The sequence below is a fragment of the Limulus polyphemus genome, unplaced genomic scaffold, assembly GCF_000517525.1.
Source record: "Limulus polyphemus unplaced genomic scaffold, Limulus_polyphemus-2.1.2 Scaffold463, whole genome shotgun sequence".
In the NCBI taxonomy this organism is placed as follows: Eukaryota; Metazoa; Arthropoda; class Merostomata; order Xiphosura; family Limulidae; genus Limulus; species Limulus polyphemus.
This window is the reverse complement of record NW_013666073.1, coordinates 1-25,910: the sequence shown is the minus strand read 5'-3', so window position 1 is coordinate 25,910 and position 25,910 is coordinate 1. Positions and strand designations below refer to the sequence as shown.

Sequence of the window (25,910 nt, the reverse complement as noted above, 5' to 3'; positions counted from 1 at the left end):
TGTTCATAAGAGGGTCCAAGCACACATCCTACCAGATAGCTAAGCATCAAATCTGGACCAGTTTTATAAGTAGGCTCCTGCGTAGATTGGTCCTGCTCCTACCGACATCTGTGAAAAACTTCCAGGAACCCAGGTAGGAGGGTCCCCAACTTCGCCCTCTTCTCCAAGAATGGAGAAAACTCAACACTCCGAAGGAAAATTTTCTGTCCACCATCCCAGACTGGGAACTGGGTGTGGTAAGGACTCCCTAGCTCCATTATAAACAGTAGGGGACATATGTGTGGTGGGGAGGCCTCAGTAACAGGTTTCTGGAGACAATGCAATAGGTGAATCACGTTCCCTAAGTTTTAAAAGCAAACCGATCTCGACTGATTCAGCTCTAAGATCATCAGGGACTGGCAAAATCCCCTTTAGCTTTACTCATGATAGTCCATGAGTAGCGGTCCATTGGATTTCTATTGTGAGATAATACTATCATCCAGAATTGTGTCTAGATGGTCTTATGGAACACCTCATCTTGAAAGAGCCTGTTGCAACCATGAACTGATATAAAGGTTGCTAGTGTGGAATTGAAAAAAATACAAGCACACCTGACTGGGCAACATTCGCCACCGAGTGGAATCCAAAGAAGATAAACAGGGACCCTAGAAGAAAAATAAAAACTGTTAATCAAGTAAAAAAATGTTACACAGCTTCTTGTTAAAAATCTTGCAGAGTTAGTCAACATAGCCATGGGGTGGGTGGGGGGGGGGCAAAATTTCCCAGAAGAGGAAACTGCTAGATCATGATAGTAATGAGATGGGAAAGTGTTGGGAGAAGTCCACATACTGGCCTGCAAAATATTATCCAGAGAAAAGTTCAGCCGAGTGGACAATGACATTGTTAATTGGCGAATCTGGTGAGAAGTGGAGTATATTTCGATCTACAACAGATAATTCCGATTAGGCTAGAGGAGTTGAAATCTCTAATGTTCTTGGTCACCAGAAAAAGACGAGAATAGAATCCTGGATGAACGGGGGTTGACCTTCTGAACGGGTAGACACTGACATTACTGGCACTATCCCGACCTTCCGAAGATCCCCGAGAATATGGATGGAACCAATTCTGTAAATCAATAGGACGAAGTGTCAAAGGTGGAGGCTGCGAGATGCGAATGATCAATCGTTCAGAACTACCCACTGGAGTAGAAGAGAGGTGAGTAGCTAATGGCAATAAAGAAAACTGCAAACATGCCATAAACTAGTAAAGCCGAAAAAGGGGCATCTCCCGGAAATCACAAAGAGGAGTAATCACAATACAGACTTAAATTAATCCAAAAAATGGGGATTTGGTAAGAGGAATAACAGATTCTAACTGATTAGAAATGCTTGAATTTTCCTTATTCTATCATTTTCAAGCATGCCATCTATGGTACTCTTTCTTGCAGGCATTATGTGTTAGGTCAACAGATCCTGGTCTATTTGAAAACATTTTTACAAGGTCAGACAAACAAACTCACATAGAAGCAAGTTTATTTAAAAAAGATTACGCATAAATAACTTTATTTAATAAAACTACAAATAAGGTAAACAATAAAGTAATATTCCTACTAATAGTGTACAGAGTATGAAAAAGTTATGAGCATTCAGTTTATAACTCATAAAGAGTTGAAACAAAGAAATACAAAAATGAATTATAAAACCTGTAGTAAAGAAAAATAGCTAAAAGGTGTTTATAACACTCTAAGATGAACTGAAGCTAAATTATTGCAAAGTAAAGTAAATGTAAAGTTGTAATGAATGAAAACTTAGCTGTATATGCAGAATGTCTGAATACATGTTCACAAAGTGAGAAGCATATGGTTTGAATTAACAGCACGTGTATTTTAAGTTTAAATAAGTCAAGAAAGCCCATAGAAATTGTATTTAGTATAATGTTAATTTTTTAAGATACTACATGTTGTTTGTGTGAAATACTTTGCAAATAAAAACTAAAGTTGAAATTGAGGCCACTTGTCATATGATGACAATGACATTGTGCCATCATGTAGCATACTCATTCCATTGAAAAGTTTGATTAGGCAAAAAACAGCTAAGATAATTCTGAATGGAAAAGCAAATATACAATTTGGACTCCTTGCACAAAGGCCTTTCTAATGATATGAGATTTGTGGTGTTTGATCGAGAAATTTGTAAGAAAAGTTTGGGACAAACAAACATAAGCACATTATTTATATAGATATTCACTTCATATTTAGATTCATTGGTTTTTTTAAATAAATTACAAAAGAACACTCAAAAACTAACCATGTTTATATTGCATTTGTTTGTTTTAGAGGAAACCCAAATTGGATTATTTGCTGTGTCCATCATAGGGAATCAAACCCCAGATATAAGAGCTGTAAGTCTGTAAACTTAATGCTGTCTCACCAGGGGGAGGTTTAGATTGTAATAATATATTATACTAGCAAATGTACCCAGATTTCCTAGGGTTATTAGGTTGGTGTATTCTAGATTACTATGTCAGTGTATGTATTCTGAACCCACTTTATGATAAAACTATAACCTATATACTTTTGTTGTTCCTTTATGAGATGTGGCCTGTTTATAAAGGTAACCTTCCCTCTAATTTTAAATTAAAAAGATGTGCATGCATGTAGATAAGTAATAATACCCAGGTGCAAAATTCAGATTTCTATGTTCATTTCTCTTGGGGCTATGGAAGTTACACATACACAGACACACACATGCATGTCTGTCTGTTTGTGATTTCTATTTGTAATATAAAGAACCACTTCTTTCTATGTAATTTTTCACTAGCTTGCCTCATTAAAAAAATGTGCATGCACATAGATAAGTAATAATACCCAGGTGCAGACCCTCAGGATCCACTTATTATGGGTGCAAGATTTCAGGTTTCTAGGTTCTTTCCTGTTGGCGTCATGGCGGTCACACACATACACCCTTATATTATTATAGATTTATACCATATAATGAGCATTAATGTTGCATAGCAGTATATGTTGCAGGATGGTAACATATTATGTAAGTTTTGTTTTAATGTATAAAATATATATAGCTTAATTGAACAAATACAATTACGTTTCAACTAACATTAAAACTTATAGATAACTTACTAAAAAAAATTTCTTTGATGTAAAAATTTAAAACAATATATAAAATTTGTTAAAAATTATATTTTATAAAATATTGTTTGAAAATCAAGTGCTAATTTCTTAACACAATACACCCAATTTATGACAATTAAATAATGCACCATTAGTGAAAACACTAGATTATGCTCAACTATTGCACATGCACATGTTTAACACTACAGTAAACATCATAAAATCTAAGTTAGGGTAAGGGAATTTTTAAAGTTATTTCATCAAACAAAAACTTCAATAGGCTTATATTCTAATATATGAGAGTTCACTTGGTTCTAAAGTGCAATAGAAACATTTTACATTGTTGAGCCTTATTCAGCTATATTTATACTAAGATGGTTTATAGTTTGTTTTTTTTTAAGTAATTTTAATCGGGAATTTACACATGCATGTAGGATATAACTTAAAAGTAAAATTGCTGTTAAATTTAACATGCAAATATTTCTTGAGTGGTGAAGAGAAAACACATATCATCTTGAACAAAATTTTACAAATAATTAGAAACTCACTTGCCCACACTGTCTCTACCACCAAAAACAAATATTTTCTCATCCATAACAATTATTCCATGATGAGCACGAGGAATGTGCATGTCAGCTCTTCTTCTCCAACGCTTAGTTGAAATATCCATTTGAAAAGTACTAACTGTAGCCTGCATCTTGCCATCAACACACTCCAAGGGATTGTAGCCTCCTAGAACATGGAACAAAAAATTCCATTTTTTAAATACCAGAGCTCTAAGAAACACAAGTTTTTTTTATTTTAATATCCATAAAAATAACATGTAAATAAAACATAACTAAAAACCTATGAAATTCATGAGCTATTTACATAAAACTTAAATTGCTTCCAATTTTCTTATGAAACAACTTTCATATAAGAATCTTTCTTGTTGATTATCACAACACCAAAATGGAAAACAGAAGAAGAAAGGTTCTTGTATTTGTAACATACCACATATTTAAGATACAATTGTAAAAATGTTCAGAACATCTTAATGGACTCTGACTTGGGTTTTTAACATGAAACTTATGTTAATTCATTTGTCTTAAATTTTCAGTTTGGCCAATGTAACATTCACAACATACTTTATATTTTAACATATAGATACAGTTCTTCGAATTGCCAAAAAAGTGAAGATCTTTTTGATTTTTTTATCTATGTTTTTTAATAATATTGGTATTAATAATATAACCTAGATTACAGACTTGGTATTGTAGGTTTTTACATTGAGTGACACCTTCTTGTCTATTTTAATTTTCATATTTATAACAAAGCAAATAGTTCAAATTTTTTGGCTGTCTATAAGTTCCAATAATACTGGTATTACTTATGGCAATGAATGTACAAGAATTGATCAAATTTTTACAACCCTTGATTTTAACTTTTAATCCTGGGGTATAAGTAGTGACAACTGGTAAAATTTCTGTCTTATTAATAGCTTTTGGTCCATATAATTTGGGATAAAATATAAAATTGTCAATTAGGCCCTATGGATAATTTCTATTTAAGAAAAACATTTTTAATTCATTCAATCTAATATTTCTCTTTACTTTAATTTTAATAATCTATTATTTCTTTTGACATGTCCAGGGTGGTTACTTCTAAAATCTAAATAAGCATGGAAATTTGTCAGTTTATTACAAATATCAGTTTCTAAGATGTCATTGTCAGATATTTCAATCACTGTATCTAAATAATGTATAGATTTATAAGACTTTATGACAGTGAATTTAACAGTTCGACCCAGATTATTTAAAACTTGACTAAAAATTAAACCAGTTTAAATCTTCATTCCAAATAATAAAACAATCACAAATGTATCTGAGCCAATGCAACATCACATAAGAGCTAAAACATTTAAATTCAATATTTTTTTTTAATATAAACTTATAGTAACACCGTATTACATGCATAAACCTAGCATAAAATGTGTTCAGCATTTTAGAGCTATTCTCAATACTTTATATTTGGTACCCACACATAAAGATAAAACATACAAAAGTTATAATTTTCCTCTCCTGAAAATGTATTTCCGCTAATTACTTACCTCTTGTAACATAAATAGCTATCCGTGTTCAGTGCTGCCCTCTATATGCAAAATTTTTTTGCATGCCACAGGCCTTTAACTCTCATGTACCCCAAAGTCAGCGTGGTTTGAATGTGTCTCACATGCAAATTATCATGCGACAACCCTCCACCAATAGGAGTGTTATACACCCTCCTGATGCATGCAACTCCCTCAATTTGATTCTACTGAGCTATCACTTCAAAGTTTTGGCAGAAAATGGATGCACTGATTTTCAGTGAGAAGGAAGGGTGTGAAGTGTGAAAGGAGGTAAGTACCTATCAAACATACATTTTCTGTATAGGAAAACTATAACTTCTGATACGGTACATTACCTCTACTCACATAAATAGCTAGAATCCTACACTGAATAGGTGGAGGGACTGGTGTGAGAGAAAGAAAGAAGCAACCTTTGAAAACATTCGTAGGTCACTCCCAAAGAGGAGATCCTCATAGTAGAGGATAATATGTAGAAGACCACACCACTTCTGTACCAAATATACTCTTCGGCCAGTGTGGAAAGAGATGTCGCAGACATGGAAGGGAATTGGGAGGAGCAATCCAAATGGGAGAGAACAAGGATTGGATAGGGATCTGAATCATGCAATATTGGAATCTCAATTCCATAGAGTACATCACTGTGGGTGAAAGTGGCTAGGGCTTGATGGACCATACATGGCAAGTTGACTGCATCCAAAACCCAGCCGCCAGGAACCAACATCCACATGGGGGTAGAATGAGGATCATACTGTCAGTAAGCCAACTACAATCCAAAATCGAGACATCCACATGGGGGTAGAAAAGGAGATCATATTGCCAGCAGGTGAACTAAAATCCAAAACCCAGCCACCAGGAACCAACATCCTTTTGGGGGTAGGAAAGAAGATCATACCAAAATTGAGGCACGATAAAGGTCAACTCATATTATGATCAATCTTCCAACACCTCAAAGGTGATAATTCCTCAGTCAAGTACTGCCACCTAAAGCCTAGGTAGTTGTGCTGGAAATAAATGAAAACATAAACTTTAGTAAAATAAAAAAAGTGAAGAGCAATAAAGGTAAGTTATCATTTAAATCAGGTAAAGTGAAGTAGAAAAATATAGAAAATATCTCCACTTTATGCGATATTAAAAAAAAACGGGAAGAGAGCACAAACAAAAAACATCTTGATGGTAGCACTGCCAAACAAGAAGCAATAGTTAGGTAGAGTCAAATAGAGGGAATTACATGCATCAAGGGAGTGTGTTGCACTTCTATTAGTTGAGGGTTGTTGCATGATGATTAACATGCGAGACACAGTTGAACCATGTTGATCTTGGGGTACATAGGAGCTCAAAGCCTGTGGCATACAAAAGTAATTTTGCATATAGAGGGCAGCAATGAACGAGAATAGCTATATAAGTGAGCATCAGTAATGTACCATATTGGGAAATGTCTGAAAGGTTTGCATGATCACTGAACAATACAACTATAATATCAAATAACATTAATATGAAGACAGAATTAAAACTTTGAAAATTTCATAAATCTAATGCCTACAACAACTTAGTGCGTACTGATCTATATATTTTCAATTTTTGTATATACATGAACAGTGTAAGAAATGAAATTAATATATTTTGAGAACTGAACAAAAAAAATTGTCACAAAAAATTTTAAGTTTTTTACTCATCAATGATAAAATTTTTCATTGAAAGTGACCTGGGTAGTAAGGGTCTTTTAATGATCTATATCGACCTATATAAGTGCATAAATATTTCTTAGAATGCACTACATTTTACTCATCAGTGTTATATACTTATATAAAAGGTAATTATATGCAAACTTATTTTTAAGTGCTACTGAAAATAAATACATAAATGCTAATTTGTTCACTTTTTTTTCCTCTCTCATATCTTGCAAAAAAGTACTAGCACAGTTCAGAACTTACTAAGGAATCACAAAAATAATTTCAAACAAGTAGGTAATTTTTCTAAAAATACATTTCTTTAACTTTCTATAGAAGATCATTTTTCTAAAAATACATTTCATTAACTTTATTCTATGAATAAAACATATTGGACTTCATTGTGGTAACAAAGAATGTGTTTATACGTACTTAACTTCATATAAAATAAGTTGTACTTTAAATAGTTTGTACATACCAATTATAAAGAGTTTTCCTTGAAAAAAGCAAGTAGCATGATAATTGCGAGGTTCCATCATGATTCCAAAATACTGCCACTTATTTTTCAGTAGATTAAACACAAACATAGCAGCAGCTGAAAAGTGAAAGAATATATCCAATAACTTCAATACTAACTGCGTAGTATTCTCAGGTTAAACTGATTTTCAAAAAGAATGTTAATGAGGTAAGTCCATGTTTTAACCCTCTCAATACAGACTCAATCAATTTGACCGACCACATGACCTCTTTCTACTCAATTAAAGTCTTTATAGATTTAATACTTATAAATTTCAATATAGTGTGTATATTTTTAAAATACTTAGCAGTCTTTCAGTTCATATTATAAGTATTTCACTTACAAATAAATCATATTTTTAATGAGTATTTTTATAAAATAAAATAAAGATTTGTCTATTAATATATTGAGTATTTGTTTTGAATAGTCCATGTGCAAAGTAATATTCATGTTAAAACTAAAAATACTTTTCCTCATCTCAAAATCTTAAATTTTCTTTGTGTAATCCCTAGAACCTACTAAATGCATTTCAAACGTTTTTCTTCAGTAAAACTTTATAGTTTATCTGTTATTTTCTCTACCCTATATCAAAACGGGATTGGGCAATTTGACCAACCTCGTAACAACCAAAAAAAAAAAATCAAAATAAACCTAATTAACCTTTTTTTTCTAAAATGACTTCAAATTATAACATGAAACCACATTCGTTTATCCCAAGTATCTCTAAGTTCGCAACAATATACATCTATTTATAATTAAATCTTATTGTTTTATTGCCCTTTGAACCATGTCTAACTACTATCCATGCCATTATAAGTTGTAAATCACTCAAGGAACATGCAGTTCTGCTTATGCTATTCAATTACATTACCCACGAGCTGCTTGTGCGCATGCTTCGTGAACAATTTTAATTATATTATTATTATTACATATTTTACATAATCTAGTCTTAAATAACTTAAAAAGATCCACATTTTTAGATTTTAGTTACTTTTATAATAAGAAATAAAGAATAAATATGAAAAACAAGAAATAAAGTACTTATCCAATCTTCTGTTTTCTTGCTCTCAATTGTCAATGACAGTTAAACCTAGTTTTTCATAGTACAAATAGTAATGCACATAATAATTTTTATTTGATTAAACAATGCACCAAAGAATATAGACTAATAACATACAAAAGGTAGACAAATTCTCTGACCTCTCAAAATTTTTCTCGCTTTCTAACTATGCAACAAGAGGCGTTACTAATTCATCCAAGCATGTCGTTAGCTTTCCCACAGGAACGATTTTGTTACTCTGAATTAAATTCACATTTTTCCATTCAGAACTCAATGTTATACAATATGTCATTTGATAGATGAAAATCTTGACTTTCTATTGGTTATAGGCAATATATAATGAAACGTAAGAGAGAATTGTTTTTTCTGTTGTTTTTTTTTGGATTTCTCGCAAAGCTACACGGAGCTGTCTGCGCTAGCCATCCCTAATTTAGCAGTGTAAGACTAGAAGGAAGGTAGCTAGTCAGCCCCACACACACCGCCAACTCTTGGACTACTCTTTTACCAACAAATAATGGGATTGACCATTACATTATAACACCCCCCATGGCTGAAAGGGTGAGCAAGTCGAGTGCCCTAACCACCTGGCCATGCCGGGCCCTGTAAGAGAGAACTATCAATGAATTGTGAAAGAGAGGATGTGACAGGTGGGTGTGGCAGGAGGGGTCTGATTTTCTATTTGATAGCTCTGTAACCCAAAAAAAATTGAAGACTATAAAAATTATGGTTTATCTGAGCAATAATGATTTTATAGAGAGTAATTTATGTTTAATTTCGTATTTTTTCAAAGAATGGTGGATAAAACTGGGATGATAACACACTAAGGCAAAATGTGTCACTGGAAATTCAGGATTTTTTTAAATATTCCCTTGTAGAACTAAGAACTTAAAACTTGTATACTATTAAAATATGGATTATTAGCTAAGATTTTATGCTATTCTAATAATAGCATAAAAATATAAAGTAGTATGATAAAATTTTGAATGTAAGACACTAATACCTTGTGTCATGCACAGTAAAGGATACCCAGGGCAATAGGGTTAATGATTTTCAGGGCAACATGTTATATGAAAACTGCATAAATTCAGAATAAATGAAAAATTTTGAAAATTTTACAGTACAATAAGATAGCCTCCAAAAACATAAACATAAAATAAACTTGCTAAATATAACAAAAAATGGTCAGGTTAAGGACACAATGAAATAACCCTTGTCAAAGAATTACAAAACTAAACAGAACATAAAGAGAAAGTGCAGTTAACATTACATATATAATCAGTTAATGCATCTACTTTCCCTCCCGGTCAATCTTCCATAGTCATAAATGGATAAAGCTTGTGGTAATAGCACCCAAAAAGCAGTGGGGATATCTCTTCTATCAAACAAACTCCAAACTTAAAGAAGTTGCCCATTATGGAAACAAGGGTGATGAGGTGAGTGCTTACACCCACAATTTCTTACTTCCTACTGCCTTTCATTGTGTGTAGCCAGATGTTAGCCTTAAAGTTATTTAAGTTTTAAAAGTAGAAACAGAACCACCCAATCACTCTTATAAAGGTCTTAAAACAAAAATGAAAAAGAAAGTAAGTAACTTATATATTACACACACAAACACACAATACTTAAGTAAATTAAAACAGAAAATACAAAATATATCCTCAATCATAGTCAGCACAAGGTTTGTGCACTATCTCACTCAAACCCTTCCAACAGATTCTCCCATGCCACACTCATCATATTTTTGAAGTTATTGGTAGTTCTTAAATCATCACTGGCTTTGACTAGGAACCCCTTAGTATCAGCCAAAAAGTCTGCAGGGGGCATACCTTTCCTTTGAACTGTGACAGAGGTATTAACTTTCTTGTAGCTGATCTTCTTTTCTGTTATAGAGATCCTAAGACTCAGTCCAACTGACAAACATCTCCTGGCATTCTCTCTTTTACACTGGTATCTGCTCTAGCATGGGATGGAGTGTTAACACCTTAGGTAGTTTTGTCAAGAACTCAGTTCTCATTTGGCTTGGTTATGGGACTTTGATGGTGGTGCCTCAATGATGCTCTTTGATGCCTACTGTCTACCTTCTGCTGGGTGATGTCATCCACCAATGGCAGTCCAGTGTTAAGTGGCTTTGACCAAAGCTGAGATTCGGTTTCTCAGACTACCATAAGTCTGAAAGTCCAATACAGATTGCCCCCACTCAGTCTCAGACTTGCTAGATGCCACACCACAACCATTATGTGTGAATTGGACACTGGCAGCTCTTCTTCCTGAGTCATCCCTTCAGTAACTGACTCTCTCTCTCTTTCTTGGTCATAAATCCTTCTAGTTGTGGAAAATGCCAATTCTTTCACTAAGAAGCTTTTTAACCTTAAAGCAAAAGAGTTCAAGTAAAAGGTAGTACACAGCAGAAATAGCAAACTCTGCAATATGATATCCTATGGTCAAAATACCTATTATGAAGTAATGCTATACCTCTAAAGTGATGATAACAAGTGAAGTAAAGAGACTGGACATAAAGTAAAACATGAAATTAACAATCTTGATTGCTTTAACACTTAACAAAAACACAATTTGTGTAATTGCTTTACTGATACAGGACGATCTTTTACTACATATTCTCATTCATACATAGGTGAGGCCATATAACCTCAAAATACCACTTGAAGTACCAATGAAGAACACTACTGTCTACATCCCTGTACAATGTGTAGTACTGCAGCAATACCCTTCTTCAGGCAAAAAAGGTATTAGCTACTCAAGAATAACAAAGTAATAAAATCAGCTAAAATCAATTCAAATTAACAGCTTTCAAATAAAGCTAAAGATGCATGCCATATTCATATACCACAGGACTTCAAGAGGCATAATCACTCAAAAGTTATAATTTTCCTATACTGAAAATGTATTTCCGATAGGTACTTACCTCACATAATCTAACATTTCATTTTAAATCTTATATTTTGCTTTTCTCTTCCAGAGCAGTTTCTTGATGGAGTCTTCAGAAGCAGAGATTGCAGCATGTAAATCATGTCAAGTTAAACAAGAGGGAATCCTCGATAGCTGTGACACTTGAAATTCTTTTAAGCAGGATTAGAGGAAATTAATCTATGAGACCTTTTTTTCTTTTTTACAAGCTACATTTTTTGTGCACCAGCAATACCAAACATATGGCACATGCATACCTGATTAAATTTTATTACTCATCAGGATCTCTACCAGCCTACTCTCAAATTGAAATTCTTTTAGGCAGGATTAGAGTAAATTAATCTACGAAACTTTGGGTGTGGTCAAATACATCAATTGAAAGGGTTTGATCTCTTGGGTTCAAAACTGTAATTAGATCACAAATCAGTAAAGAGTTAGAGTTATGAGCTAAAAGTTTATACTTGTAAAATAAAATAAAAACTCAATAGCCATTCTGTGTGCCACTAAGGCGTGGCTAAAAATTCAGAATCTTACACTGTAAACTCTTTACTTTCACATTGTATAAACCTATTTTTAAGGAGGAAGATGCCATTAACTCTTTCAAATTGTGAATAAAGCAGTTATTAGTAGGATGCACAAAATAAATTGATTGTGAACATATGATCAATATTTTGGTCTGGAAACTTAATTGCCAGGTGTTATGTATGGGCTATATTCTCTACAGTAGGTGTCTTTGACTTGGTGGTGGTAAAATACAACAATAAACACACAGCACACAGTCCACTTGTATTAAAATAATATATTAAGATAAGTCAAATGTGTATACAAATGTTTGTTATGCTGTTGGTTATCACAGTTGTATCCAGAGCTTTAAATAATTCTCTTTTTCAAGTTCCACATGGCTGGATCAGTTACTTTATAACACAATTTTACAAGACAAATTATTCTTCTCTACTCTGTTATTACAATACAATCTGTGATAATTTCACATTAAAACTGCCACTATACGCTCTTTATGGCTAAACTCACAATCACGCAGTCTAGAACTAACTAACCAGACCTACATTTTCGATGCGTGTTTATAGCCCAACAGAAGTCTAGAATGTTCCACACATAGGAGATATTATGATGCAATAATATTCAATTAAAACAATGAGAAAACTTAGAAGGTTCTAGTAACATGGCACAATCATACAATTGCCAATTTACAAGAATTGAACTTCACAACGCATTATTTGAAAACAGTGATTTAAACAAACTTTCAATAAACTATCACTTCTAAAATTAAGTAAATTTAACACTTGCACTGTACTTAAATGGAAACAGTCGTGTATATCTAACATTAATATATAGGATAATTCTGTCAAAATTAGTAATATGTATTTTCTTGACCAAGGCTCATCCTTTTAGCACAAATCTGACTTACAATGTGGGTGTTAATGTGTTGAAATTTATACAAAGAAAGGGGCATATTCTAGTACTCAGATACTACATATCAGATATTTATTCAAAAATGGAAAAGAAAACCACCATGCAACACAGCTTACACAATATAAAAGCAATACAGTTTATATTTAGGGATCACAGAAGCTAAATTTAAGGGTCAGGTCATTAAGAATTCCACCTACACGTGAATATACATATATACATATATATATATATACATATGCAAAACAGTCTCTATGTGAACTTTTAGGTGAATGCTTGAGCATTATAACATGATGGTTGACCTGCAAATTTATATTTAACAACAGTGATCTTTCTACTTTCAAAGGAGGAATTGATAGTGATTGTTCATCAGGCAGAAACCCCGTTATCAAGGTCCATGGTTGTGACTACCTGTTCAAAGACATTTGTCACCGAATTCTACTAGCAGTAAAGAACTAATTATAAGGAGGGTGAAAGAAAAACAAGATCTGCAGTCATTAGCATGATTTCAATAATTTTTGTTAGAACCAAAAATATTCATTGCTTTGTCAACTTAAGCATTTTACACAATGCAAAAAGTTTCTTGTATTATATGCAAATAACATTTCAAATACACAAATAAGTCAAATCCAGCTAAATTTCTAGCGCTGAGCAAAAACTATCTGGGTTAGTAACCTGCAAATTTAAAAATCATTTGTACACAACTCTTGATATGAAAATATATGGGCTATAATTAAAAGAAATATGGGGAAAATATCTGCTGTCAAACATGAATTTGACCACTTCTGTATCTATAAATTTAAGCTTTTTTGCTTTGACAGATTAGGCAATTTACCTCACCCACTGCACTAACATTCTTGTACTGCATACAGATCATTTCAAATATTATTTGGCTGCAATTATATCAAGCTCAGCTGATGGGCTGCTGTTGAATAATAATCTGAAATCTGTATATGATTAACTAAGATGATTGTGATAAAAAACACAGTTGCAGTGAGCTAACTACGATTTTTAGCAACATTTACCAAGCACAGATTAGCATCACTTCCTTGGATGTTAAAACAATAATACCTGTAATGTTTTTACATTATATGAAAAATTGGTGCACATATATTTTAAATTTTGATTTAACGTAGCCATATCTCAAGAGCTTTCATAATCAGATTATACACATATAATGTGGTAGCTATGATATAATGCTCATATCCTTAGCTACTTACCATTCAAATATTCGGTAGGATATGAGGGATTTATGCCACCTGCAACCAGAACACATGGACCTGGATCTTTTTGTATGTATGTTTCTAAAGGCATGTTTTGAGAGAATTGGGACAAGTCCTTCCATTTTTGAGTTAATTCTTTTCTGTAACAAAATATAACAATACAAAAATGCCCTTTATACCACGGATTCTTATTTTAATTAGTTTAGAATTTATGTAACCATAAATTTTATATTTTACATAACTCATAAGAATGGCATATTCTATTCAGATCACAAATGAGTTACAATTGATCATGATTGTCATATAGCATATCTTTATTATTTTTAACATGAACTGAAACAAAATTAGTTCATCCAGAATATTTTATTAACTTAAGAAAATAGAACGACAACTGATTAGGGCACTTGTTCACAAGTTCGAGGATCAGTTTTTCTCATGACATAGGATAAACTGCTTAAACTTTTTATCATTATCCTTTTTTACTGGGAAGCAGTATACAAACCTGTCTGTTGGTGGTCTACATCATATTTGTTTATCATTTTCAAAACATATATATACACTTTAAGAAGTTGTAGACGATATGCTCAACAAATGTAAAAAAAAAAAAAATTATGATTCTTATAACTGGCACCCTTAGTCATCAAAGTGAGTTAGTTATATCATGTTGCATACTTTTCTTGAAGTACACAGTAAAACCATTACCTCATCTTTTTGATGTTTGCCTATCCAAAATAAAAAAAAAAAAACTGTGAAGCAGCTGATTTTAACCTACAGTGTACTGACTTATACCCATAAAAATAGGATACACTAAATACATTGAGAATCAGGTTTTATTCAGGAAAGTTTGGAAAAGGTACAGAATAATTCAAAATCTTTCACAGAGAATGTTAAATTTGTTTCCTGTCATTCTCAATCAGTAAATCAAACTTATCCCCAATTGAAGCTACTTCAAGCACCACGAGTTCTGGACAGTGTTTGTTGATCCTTAGAATATCCTGCATATTGATACATATGTCATTGAAATCATTGTATTTTTAAAATGAAAAGAAAGAAGAGAAAAAAAAAAAGTTTTGTAACATGTCCAAACTACTATGAATAAAACTTATGATCCGAAATATGCCTTTGGTGAATTTTTGTGTCCACCCCCACCCCCCTATGAGCACCATATGCAAGATACAATCATTTTAAATAAGAGATTTTAATTTGCTCTATGCATGTAATTGTTTGATACGTTTTTACAAGTAATAACTATGCAGTTTCAAATGGCAGGTCATCAACACACATACATGTATATATATATAAAGAATTATATTTTTATGGCTAATATTGTGATATTCCAAGAATTAACTAATCACACAGTTTACAAGTGGGCCTAACATGTGAAAGGACAGATGCTTAGTTAAAGTAAAATTAACACTTTACTAAAAACTATGAAACAGGAGACTGATGAAAGGCTGATCAGACTAATGGAAGACTGTTTAGTTTGAAGTTAGAATTAATAAATAAATTGTATTTAGAATGAAAAGCAAATGAACGAACTCCACATTTAAATAAAAGAAAACTAAAATGAGCTTTTCTTGGAATAAAGTGAATTAATATTGAATGATTAAAAAAGTAATGAGATGTCAGTAAGTCAGGCTTCAACATAGGGTGGTGACTGGTGAAAACCTACATTCCAGTTACATACCGATGTTTTCTCAAAATCATCAATGTATAGCCAAATGTAAAAGTTTCACACATACAATATCTAAAACAAAGTTCTTTCTGCTGCAGCAGCTTAGTCAGACTTCTAAAACATCCTATACATACAAAAAAAAAACCTTCCACTGACATGTTCACAACATGTAGTGATTTAATGCTGTTTTCCCCACAGGCTAAATATCTGCTTCTCAGATATCTTGAGAAACAACACTCCAAATAGTATTTTATCAGATTGGCAAAAGAAAATGAAAAATAAATGGAAAGAACTATTACAATATACCCGAAGAAGTCACCGTCGAAGAAGAAACTCTACTCAGTTTTGAGAAGGGAAACGGTGAAGCTCTTGATGAAGTTACTACCACTGATGTGACTGTTACTGATGAAAGGACAGTTACTGATGAAGCAGATGAATCCCACATGAAGCAGAAGCCAATGAGACGGAGACCAGTACGGAAGAAGATACGTCCCATAAAATTAAGACTTTGTTGAATTGTAATTTTGTGTTTGTAATTCTATACATTTAATTAAGTTATTGTTAATTGTTATTGGTTTATTGTATGTGGTTATTGTTCGGGACGAACAATACTATGGAGGGGGCAGTGTTGCATCAGCGAGGTCACGTGACTAGTGTCACGCCACGTTTCTAGAAATATCTTGTTCCTTTGTGAATGCCCTAGCATTTACTAGATATAGGGTAGTCTGGTATATATAAGATGGTCACAACGTGACGGGACAATGTGTGTAGACAGTGAGTAATTGATCTGCAGTCAGAGAGTATTATTGAAGTTGAGCACGTTCGTTGTTATAGCGTTTGTTTTAGCGCGACTGTTGAAATTAAGTGTATCATAAAGTTATATTCGGAAAGAATAAACCAGTTTTATTAAGTAAGGACTTGTGTCGCTAAAGTTTCGTCGGAACGAATTTACGGGAAATCAATTAACAAACGGAGACATAACAATATATTACTTATAACCAATAGAAAATGAAGGATTTATCTATCAAATTACATATTGTATAACATTAAGTTCTGAAAAGATAAGCATCATTTTCACTTATAATACATGGTTCATTTCCGTGGGAAAGTTAACAACTAGCTTGGGTGAATTTGTTGCATAGTTAGAAAACCAGACTAATTTTGACGGTTGGGGAAAATTGTCTAGTTTTTGCATGTCACTTGTCTATGTTCTTTGGTGCATTATTTAATTAAACAAAAATTATTCAGTGCATTACAACTATTAGTATAAAAAAGTAGGGTTAAGTGTTATTGAGAATCAACAGCAAGAAAAAAGAAGATTGGGTAAGTACTTTATTTCTTGTTTTTAATCTTTATTGTTTATTTATTATTATCAAAGTAACTAAAATGTCAAAATATGGATCTCTTTAGGTTGGTTATGGTTAGATTATGTAAAATAAACAATAATAATAATAATACAATAAAAATATTTCACAAGGCACACATGAGAGCAGCCCAGAGTAGCATAATGTGAGCTGCAAATATTAGTTAGACATGGTTCAAAGGACAATAAAACAATAAAATTTAATTATAAATAGGTGTATACTCTTACAAGTTTAAAGCTTGATATAAAGGAAATAAAATCATCAAAAAGAGGGGGGTGAAAAAAACTCGAAATTTTGAATATCCACCTCATGGACTAATGGTATAATCAAATATCGCAAATTCTCTATATTTTCAGTGCGTATATAGAACAATATTCTATGAACAGACTTGCTTTTTATTTCAGTCACAGTAATGATTATAGATGTTTTTCATAAATAGCAAAAATCAAAGAGTTCCACAGTAAATTAAAACACATGTTAAAGTTACATTCTAAAAACCTTATGAATGGTGTCAAGGGTGTGCTAGAAATACCAATTATTGTGAAAAGCTAGTCAGTCACAACATTCTAAGTTCTCTATCTATCACAATGCACTGTTTCTAACAGTCACAATCTAGTAAATAATATAAAATATAACTTTAATAAAGTATGGATCTCAACTCTCTCTAACATGTTGATTTCATAGCTGTACAAGCTACAAATTTCATAACTTTCTCAACTGTTGAAACTTTACCTTTCAAGAGTGACTGGGTGTTAAAATTCCCTTTGTGAGTGAGTCCAAATATATTAATTCCTTGAGTGGCATTTACTCTATTTTTGACTTTGTTTACAACCAGGAAAGGTTCAATGTTGCTCTCATACTCTTTTTTTTCTTTCACTGGATCAGGGTAGTTTCTGAAGATGCTATCATCATCATAATTTGCAACTTCAATATATTCACTTTATGCTTCCTGGTCAATTCAGTGTTTTTAAAGCTCATCATTGATAACCAAACTTTGTGCAACATTGAACCACAGGATCAAGTTGCTGTAGAACAAGATAATTTCTAGCCCAGCAGGATCTGAATAGTTTATGTGCTGATTGAGTATATCAGAGAAATACTCAGTCTCCTCATTCAAACCGATACCCTTTCATGTAATTCCATACATTCTTTTCTGTCTTAGTCACTTTCAAAGACCTTTCAATATGAGCTCACAAATTAAGACAACATGTAAAGTCTGAATAATTCACTCAGCCAAATCATCAAATTGAAGACAACAAAGTACAAGTTTTCACTACACTCATTACCTTACACAACTTGGCAACAGCTGACTGTTGAAGTTTGCTTCTTGATTGGTATGAATCTTGTCTGGTACTCTGAAGTAAGTTATCCACTAATCAGCTAATATGTCAATGATTATTTGAGCTAATGTATCAGCCAGTGCATATGACTTCAGCTCATTTAGTTAATTAATTGATTATTTCCAGGATATAACGACTACTGTGATCAGTTTCAAGAAGCAGTCTGGCAATATTCAGAGGTATTTTCTGAAATGGAGAATCAGCAAATTTTAGATTCTTCATTTCAGAAAATATCCCTGCAATTTGCTGATAGAAATGTTTTTGATGTGAATGGTTCTTTTTCTTAGTCACACAGCCTTGTAATGTTTTGCACTATCACTCTATATCTCTGAAGGATTGCTGTCAATAAAGCCAAAACTGCAGGCTGGCTGTGGTGTGAGAATCTCCCGATAATCTTTGATCCGTGTCCCATCTAACATTCATAAAATCTCAGATCTCAGACCTATTAAAATCATAGCTCCTTATAAGTCAGCCACTGCACTTTTATGGCCTATAGCAACAGTATAGCACACCCTCTTGAACATCTAAATTAATCAAAGAACTGCCAGAGGTTATGTGCTTTCATACCAAATTTACTGAGCTGTAACAGTCATGCTTTAACTCACTAGACAGCATGTAATGCCCAAGCTAAGTCTGTTTTCTATAATTGTGCCTCTCTTAACTTCTCCATTGTGTATGGTATACATTCATTAGCAGAATCCTTGTTATTTGCATTGTTTATCATCATGTATGAATCTTTATGATTTACTGCAACATTAGATCTACGAGCTGTACACTCTGCAAACAGACAAGTCCTCATATAATGGTGATAAAGTCTGTCTGCACTTTTTTTGCACCCAGTCCAAGCAGTGTTTTAGAGTAAAATTGTTTTCCTGTTATCAAAGCAAATACACCACTAAAATTTATACTACATAATATATATTGGTTTGATTTCTTTTGACTTTCGTTTTCTTGGAGCCTGGGATGTCACCTTTACAGAACTAAGTATGGCTATCTCTGATTGGATAAAATTACATCTTCACTGTCTCAAAAAAAAACTCCTGCTTAAAAAATTGATAACCTTAGGCATGTGCGGCATGCCTATTCTAAACCGACAATGCAGTATAAACAATAAATGTGAATGGGAAATTAAATCACAAAATATTAATATGTGTTGACAATTGATTGGGTAGTCTTAGTATTATATATTTATTTGTGTGGAATAATTTCTATTCTCAATGAAGACAACAAACAATTTATGTAACCCAGCATTTTGCTTACACCTTTTTCAAGGGTCAATGAGCATCACAAGTACCCAATGAATTTTAAATTAAGCGTAACTGAAAAGAAAATACAACTAAGACAATATAAGGGAACAGTAGACACGAAGCATGCTAAAAGTATTGTTAAATGGGTTAGAGTCGCTATCATAATGGTAAAAGTTAAAAAATAAATAAATATAAGAAAATTAAAAAAAAAGGATTATAAAGGCCAGACATTGTACCTGTTAATGGAAGGGCATCTGGATTGAATGAAAAGAGATTCCTTAAATTTTCTGTCAAGAAAATTGTCATAAGTCTATATTTTTCCTTCAATAAAGTGTCTCATTGATTGTAAAAAGTCAAATATAGTTAAAAACTGCATAGGCATATAATCTGGGGACCCTACAACCATCTGGTTTAAATGAATGCTTTTCTTTTCTGTAGATTTCTATTTTTCCATTTTTTTAAATTGTAATTGCTATCTGTTTTATCTTTTCATGATTTGTAATTCTAATGTAATAGATGTAATTTTACTTAAAATTTTAAAGCTCAGCATTCAAAATACTACTACGCATGCAAGTTCTTTGATGTCTGAGAAAGTGCCTTTGTTGTATACTGTACAATCTAATGAAAAGAGCTAGCTCAAAATGTTATCATACTTTTAATTTTAAAAAATGGGGATTGTTCAACTTATTACTTAATTTAGTTTCATTGATTGTGCTGTGTACTTTGATGTGATGTTCAGTGGTAGCTTCTTTGTTATCAAGATTACTTTAAAAGTAATAATAAATTTCTATTCACTTTTTGGCAAATTAAAGGTAATTTAGATTAGCCACATTGAGTTCAGCTAACGTTCGCAGAACTTGGATGCATCAAGTTTGAGCAATGGCATTGCTTTGTGAAAGCTCATCATCTCTGTAGTAATTTGATACATTGTCTTATATCAAGTTAACAGAAAAAGTAAGTTTTTTCAGAATACTGAAACAAGTATTGATGTTCTTCATCAAAAAGTTGAGGCTATCTGTATGTTTCTGCAAGAATACAGAGAAAGTGGTTTTGTAATGGTGTGGAAGGTAAAGAGATTGCTGAAGCTATAGAAGTTAAAAAAAAGTATTTCCAGAGTAAAGATAAAAAAGAAACAGTGAATTTTTGATTATGAAAATAAAGAACAGTCAGATAACAAAACTCCTGAGATTGTGTACCAATAATTTTTTTCTTCCCACTTACTGATGTTGCTCTCAGTAGCATAACCAAACAATTTTGTCAAATGCAAACTTTCTATGATGTCTTTGGCTTTATCTAATTTATCAATGAAATGAAAATTGCTCTATATCAAAACACATTACAGGTTAATTGTGTGAGGATTGCAAATGATACTAATGATTTATATTCAGAAGTATCATGTGCAGTTATAGCACAACCACACAATGTCTCTTCACCACTTCAATTTCTTGATTATATCTTCAAAGAAACTTTGGTGGATTTGTATCCAAACTTAACTACTGCTTTTTATTTACTGTTGACTGCGCCTGTAGCAGTTGCCTTGGGTGAAATAACTTTCTCACGTTTCAAGCTGATAAAAAAAACTTTGAGGTCTTCAATGTCCCAGGAGCATTTCAATTATCTTGCTCAGATTTCCATTCAGCATGAAATAGCAAGAGTTGCCATATGATTATCTATCAGTCTATATAGCACGCAAAGTAAATTTAAAGAATAGTACAGCACTAGTTAACTTAATAGCAAATGATACATATGTGCTATTACTGAAGACTGATAATGTTTTTTTGAAGTTGCTTCACCTCGTGATGAATAATTCACTATGTACAACGAATTCATAACATTCCCAAATGTACAGTTATTAATATGATTTTCTAAGACAAGAGGAGAAGTTTTCCCACAGTATTGATATACTAAAATATTGCCTTAACTTTATTTTGAATATTATATTAAAGCTTATAGCAACAATAAACAACACATAAGCACTAAAAGATATACAGTGCCTCACAAAAGTATTCCCCCTCTACAAATAATGTCACATTTTGATGAAATACAAATAATGTAAACAATTTCTTTTTTAATGAAGTTGTTTTTATTCACAATTCTAATGATTAATTTTAACACTGTTATGTGTAAAGGATGTAGGATGTCATCAAAACCTGCAAAGAAAATATATAAATTGAAATTTGCTGACTGCATAAGTATTCAGCCCTGTAAGTCACTACTTGGTACAAGTATCTTTGGCAGCAATTACTGCTGCGAACCTTTTTCAACAGGTCTCTACCAGCATTGCACAATTGGATGGTGTAATTTTTGCCCATTCTTCCTGGCAAAATGGCTCCAATTCTAACAAGTTCATTGAAGATCGATGATTATCTGCAATCTTCACATTTTGCCATAAATTTTATTTTGGATTCAAGTCAGGACTTTGACTGGGCCGCTCCAGGACATTCACTTTTTTTCTTCTGAAGCCATTCCAGTGTGGCTTTGGCCTTGTGCTTTAAGTCATTGTCCTGTTGAAATATGAATGTTTGAACCAGTTTTAGATTCTTGGCTGACTCAGTCAGGAATCACTTGTACTTTGCACTATCCATCTTCCCCTCAATCCTGACAAGCTTCTCAGTCCCTGCTAATGCGAAGCATCCCCATAATATGATGCTGTCACCACCATGTTTGACAGTTGGGATAGTGTTGACTGGATGATGTGCTGTGTTGGGCTTGCGTCAGATGTAACACTTTGAATTTAAACCAAAAAGCTAAATTTTTTTTCATCTGACCATAAAACCTTCTTCCATATGTCTGCAGTATCATTTACATGCTTTATCGCAAACTCTATACAAAATTTAAGATGAATGGCTTTATTCTTACCACTCACCCATACAGGCTAGTTTTGTATAAGGACCGGGATATTGTTGTCATATGAAAACTGACTCCCATCTCAGACATGAAACTTTGCAAATCTCTCAAAGTTACTGTTGGCTTCACAGTAGCATCCCAAACCAGTTTCCTGTTTGCCCAGCTGCTTAGTTTGGAAGGGTGGCCTGATCTGGGTAGTGACTGGGTGGTATGAAACACGTTCCACTTCTTAATGATGGACTTCATTGTACTCAAAGGGATAATCAATGACTTTGAAAGTTTCATGTAATCTTCTCCTGATTTTTGCTTCTCTACCACTTTATCCCTGACTTGTTTGGAAAGCTCCTTGATCTCCATGGTTGGTTTGTCATATCACTATGCTTGAATAGATACATTTACTCTGAAGTCGAGTTAAATCAATTTGATTATACACAGACAAAGATCATTAAAATGATTTTATGACCTTTCAAACTAATCTTTTAATGGCTGGAGATGGCTTGAACGGGTAATGAAGGAAAACTTTAATATAAGTTTAACATAACAGCAAATGTACAATGTTTCGACAAGTTTTGTCATCATCAGCTGTAATATTTATTATCTCTGTAATAGAAAGAGATCTATGGACTCATATGTAGAAGGTCAGCTATAGTGATTTGTCGCAAGTTAAAAGAAAAAGACAATACATGTGGTGAAACTAAAAAAAAAATTGAACAGAGTTGTTTAAACATTTGTTTAACACCAAGTAAAAGCTTGGAATGGTCTATTCTTTCATTGGGGGTGTGTCTGTAGACCAGACTAGTTTTGGAGAATTCCACTCCTCATTAGTGACCATGGACACAACCACTGAATGAAACTTCAGACCAAACCAAGCGTTTATAGTAGTGAGGTATCGAAAATCGCAAAACCCCAAATGAAAGAATAGACCATTCCAGGCTTTTACTTGTTGTTACACAAATGTTTAAACAACTCTCTTCAACTATGTATCAGCTGCTTAGTGTCAGCTAAAAATATGAAGAATTCAATTGTGGCAGAATACTACAAGTTCATCAAATTCCTATAGAATGATAGGTTTCTTTTTTGTGAATGTAAAACACTTAAAAACACCATAAAAAATAAATATTTTACTTTCTAAGAAACAGGAGATGGATCAATGACTGATCAGACTAATAGAGTACTATGAAAATACTGGGTTTAAAGTTAAATGGCTAAACTATATTTTCAATAAAAAATAAATGAAGGAAAACGTGTATTTCAATAAAGAATGAAAACACACTTTACTTAAAATAAACTGAAGAGCATTTGTACTGAGTACCTAGAGGAAAGATCCACATGAAACATGAACAGGACTTCACTAGTGAATCTTAACTCTTTCAAACTGTAGTCATAACTGGCTAAAGATACCAAATCTGCTCTCATATTCCATATTTTCTCTGTAACGGACAAATTAGAAAATTGAATCCCAAGTATCTGAAAGTATCTTGGCTCTATGTAGCAACCATAGAATAGTACTATAGTAAAACGATCTATTGAAATAGTATATAGCTTCCTAGACTGAATACTTTTGCAGAAAGTAACTCCTTGGACTGTATTGGCACATGACCTCAACCAGATTTGGTATGTTATATATTTAAACACTTTATAATAACAATAATAAAACCTAGAGAAATATACTAAAGGAGAATGAGATGTGTGGTACTTACCACAGTACTACATCACTTGAACACTTTCACTAATGGAATACTTTATAACTGAATACGGTTCAACAGAGAGAAAACAATATTGTATGAATAATCAAAATTCATTATATGTTGATATAATAAAATTTCAACATACTAAGTGTTCAAAATACGTTACTATAACATGACTTCAACTTACATGCGTTTTGTATCAACATTTGGCATATCTTTAATGACACCCAGGCTGGGATCAATACTGCTAAATGCCACTAAGGTTTCTTCTATTTCAGATATACTTTCATAAGCAGATGAGTACTCCATTGTTTTTGAACTCATTTCAGTCCTTGTGCTAGTTGCCATCCAAGCCTTCTGTTCACTTTCCTTAACACTTTTCATTTTTCCTGTTCCCTTCATTTTATGCTCTGAAAAATATAAGATCAATAAAATCAGAATAAACTGAAATGCATGGTTCTCGAAGTAACAAAGAATCAGTTGATTCAATACAAAAAGCAATAGGAATAACTTATAATTCCTTCAGGTTTAGAGTTTAAAGCTAAAGAGAGACTTTGCAACAAAATTACAATTACAGACTAGGCAACAATTCCCAAAAGGTGTAAAGTAAGGCTTCTACATGCATTTTTGGGTGAAAGTTGGCAAAATTACTTTCTAAGATAATTCAAGTATGCTGAGTTAAAAAAATACCATGTTGCCAATCTTAATTTTGATGATAAGGTCGTCAAAATTGCAAAACAAAATAGCCACCAAAATCACATTTTTTCCCAAAGGTAATTTACAAACTTTATTTTTTATTTCAATCATGTTATTATTTAGTGTTGCCACAACAGATGTTGTTCAACTGCAAAACATATCTACCTTTTACTTGAATCAAGTTAACTTAAAATAAGAACAATTACAAAGCACAAACCCTCATCTTTTGGACTAATAATTCTTGGAGATGGCTTGAATGGGTAATGAAGAAAAACTTTAATATAAATTTAACATAACAGCAAATGTACAACGTTTTGTCATCATCAGAACATTTTTGTCATGCACTATTATTTTTCACACACAACTTGTCAGCAAAACCTTCAAATCACTGCATACTAAAGTCTTATTTGTTTAGGCACTATACAATTTAACAAAATAATAATTAATACTTTTTCAAATGTCAATAATTAATAAATCAAATAGCATCAAATGAACTCGAATCTCTAGACTACATACGCTGCCTCTTTTACTGTCTGTTCCCTCATGCAAATTGCTTTTTTTTTTGGTTGATTGGCATATTATGCATCATGATAAATCTACAGAGAGATGTTTTTTTTGTTTTTTTTAAGACAAGTTCCCTCTCTGTCTAGTGTATTTTTACATTCTCATATATATCCTACATCAACAGTAGTTAACTAAGAAACTATAAAAGGTTACCAGCTATACAGATACCAATATTTCAGACAGCAAGAACATGTTATCAGAATATCAGATGATTACAAGGAGAGAGTTAATATTGCTTTTCACCCATAAGAGGGGGTTGTCACTGACAAAGAGAACTGAAGTATTGTTGCGTCATCGAGATCACATGACTACAGTGACACCACGTTTCTAGAACTATCCCGTATCTTGGCGAATGCTCTAGTATTTGCTAGATATAGGGTAGGCTGGTATATAAAAGAGGGGAAGGTAATGTGTGTGTAGATAGTGAGTAATTGATCTGCAGTCAGAAGTATTATT

At 32.7% G+C, this 25,910-nt stretch overlaps 1 protein-coding gene across 1 annotated transcript in view; it reads right to left on the bottom strand.

The window, feature by feature from the left end:
• Positions 1 to 24,668, bottom strand: part of LOC106458433 (alpha-scruin-like) — a 154,415-nt gene extending 129,747 nt beyond the window's left edge. The window contains exons 1-4 of the mRNA XM_022384648.1: positions 24,382 to 24,668; positions 14,031 to 14,173; positions 7,359 to 7,475; positions 3,655 to 3,838 (exon numbers count right to left, since the gene is read on the bottom strand). Of these exons, the coding sequence (XP_022240356.1) occupies positions 3,655 to 3,838; positions 7,359 to 7,475; positions 14,031 to 14,173; positions 24,382 to 24,596 (659 nt within the window). The 5' untranslated portion in view covers positions 24,597 to 24,668. The remainder of the gene's footprint in view (positions 1 to 3,654; positions 3,839 to 7,358; positions 7,476 to 14,030; positions 14,174 to 24,381) is intronic.
• Positions 24,669 to 25,910: the final 1,242 nt, after the last annotated feature.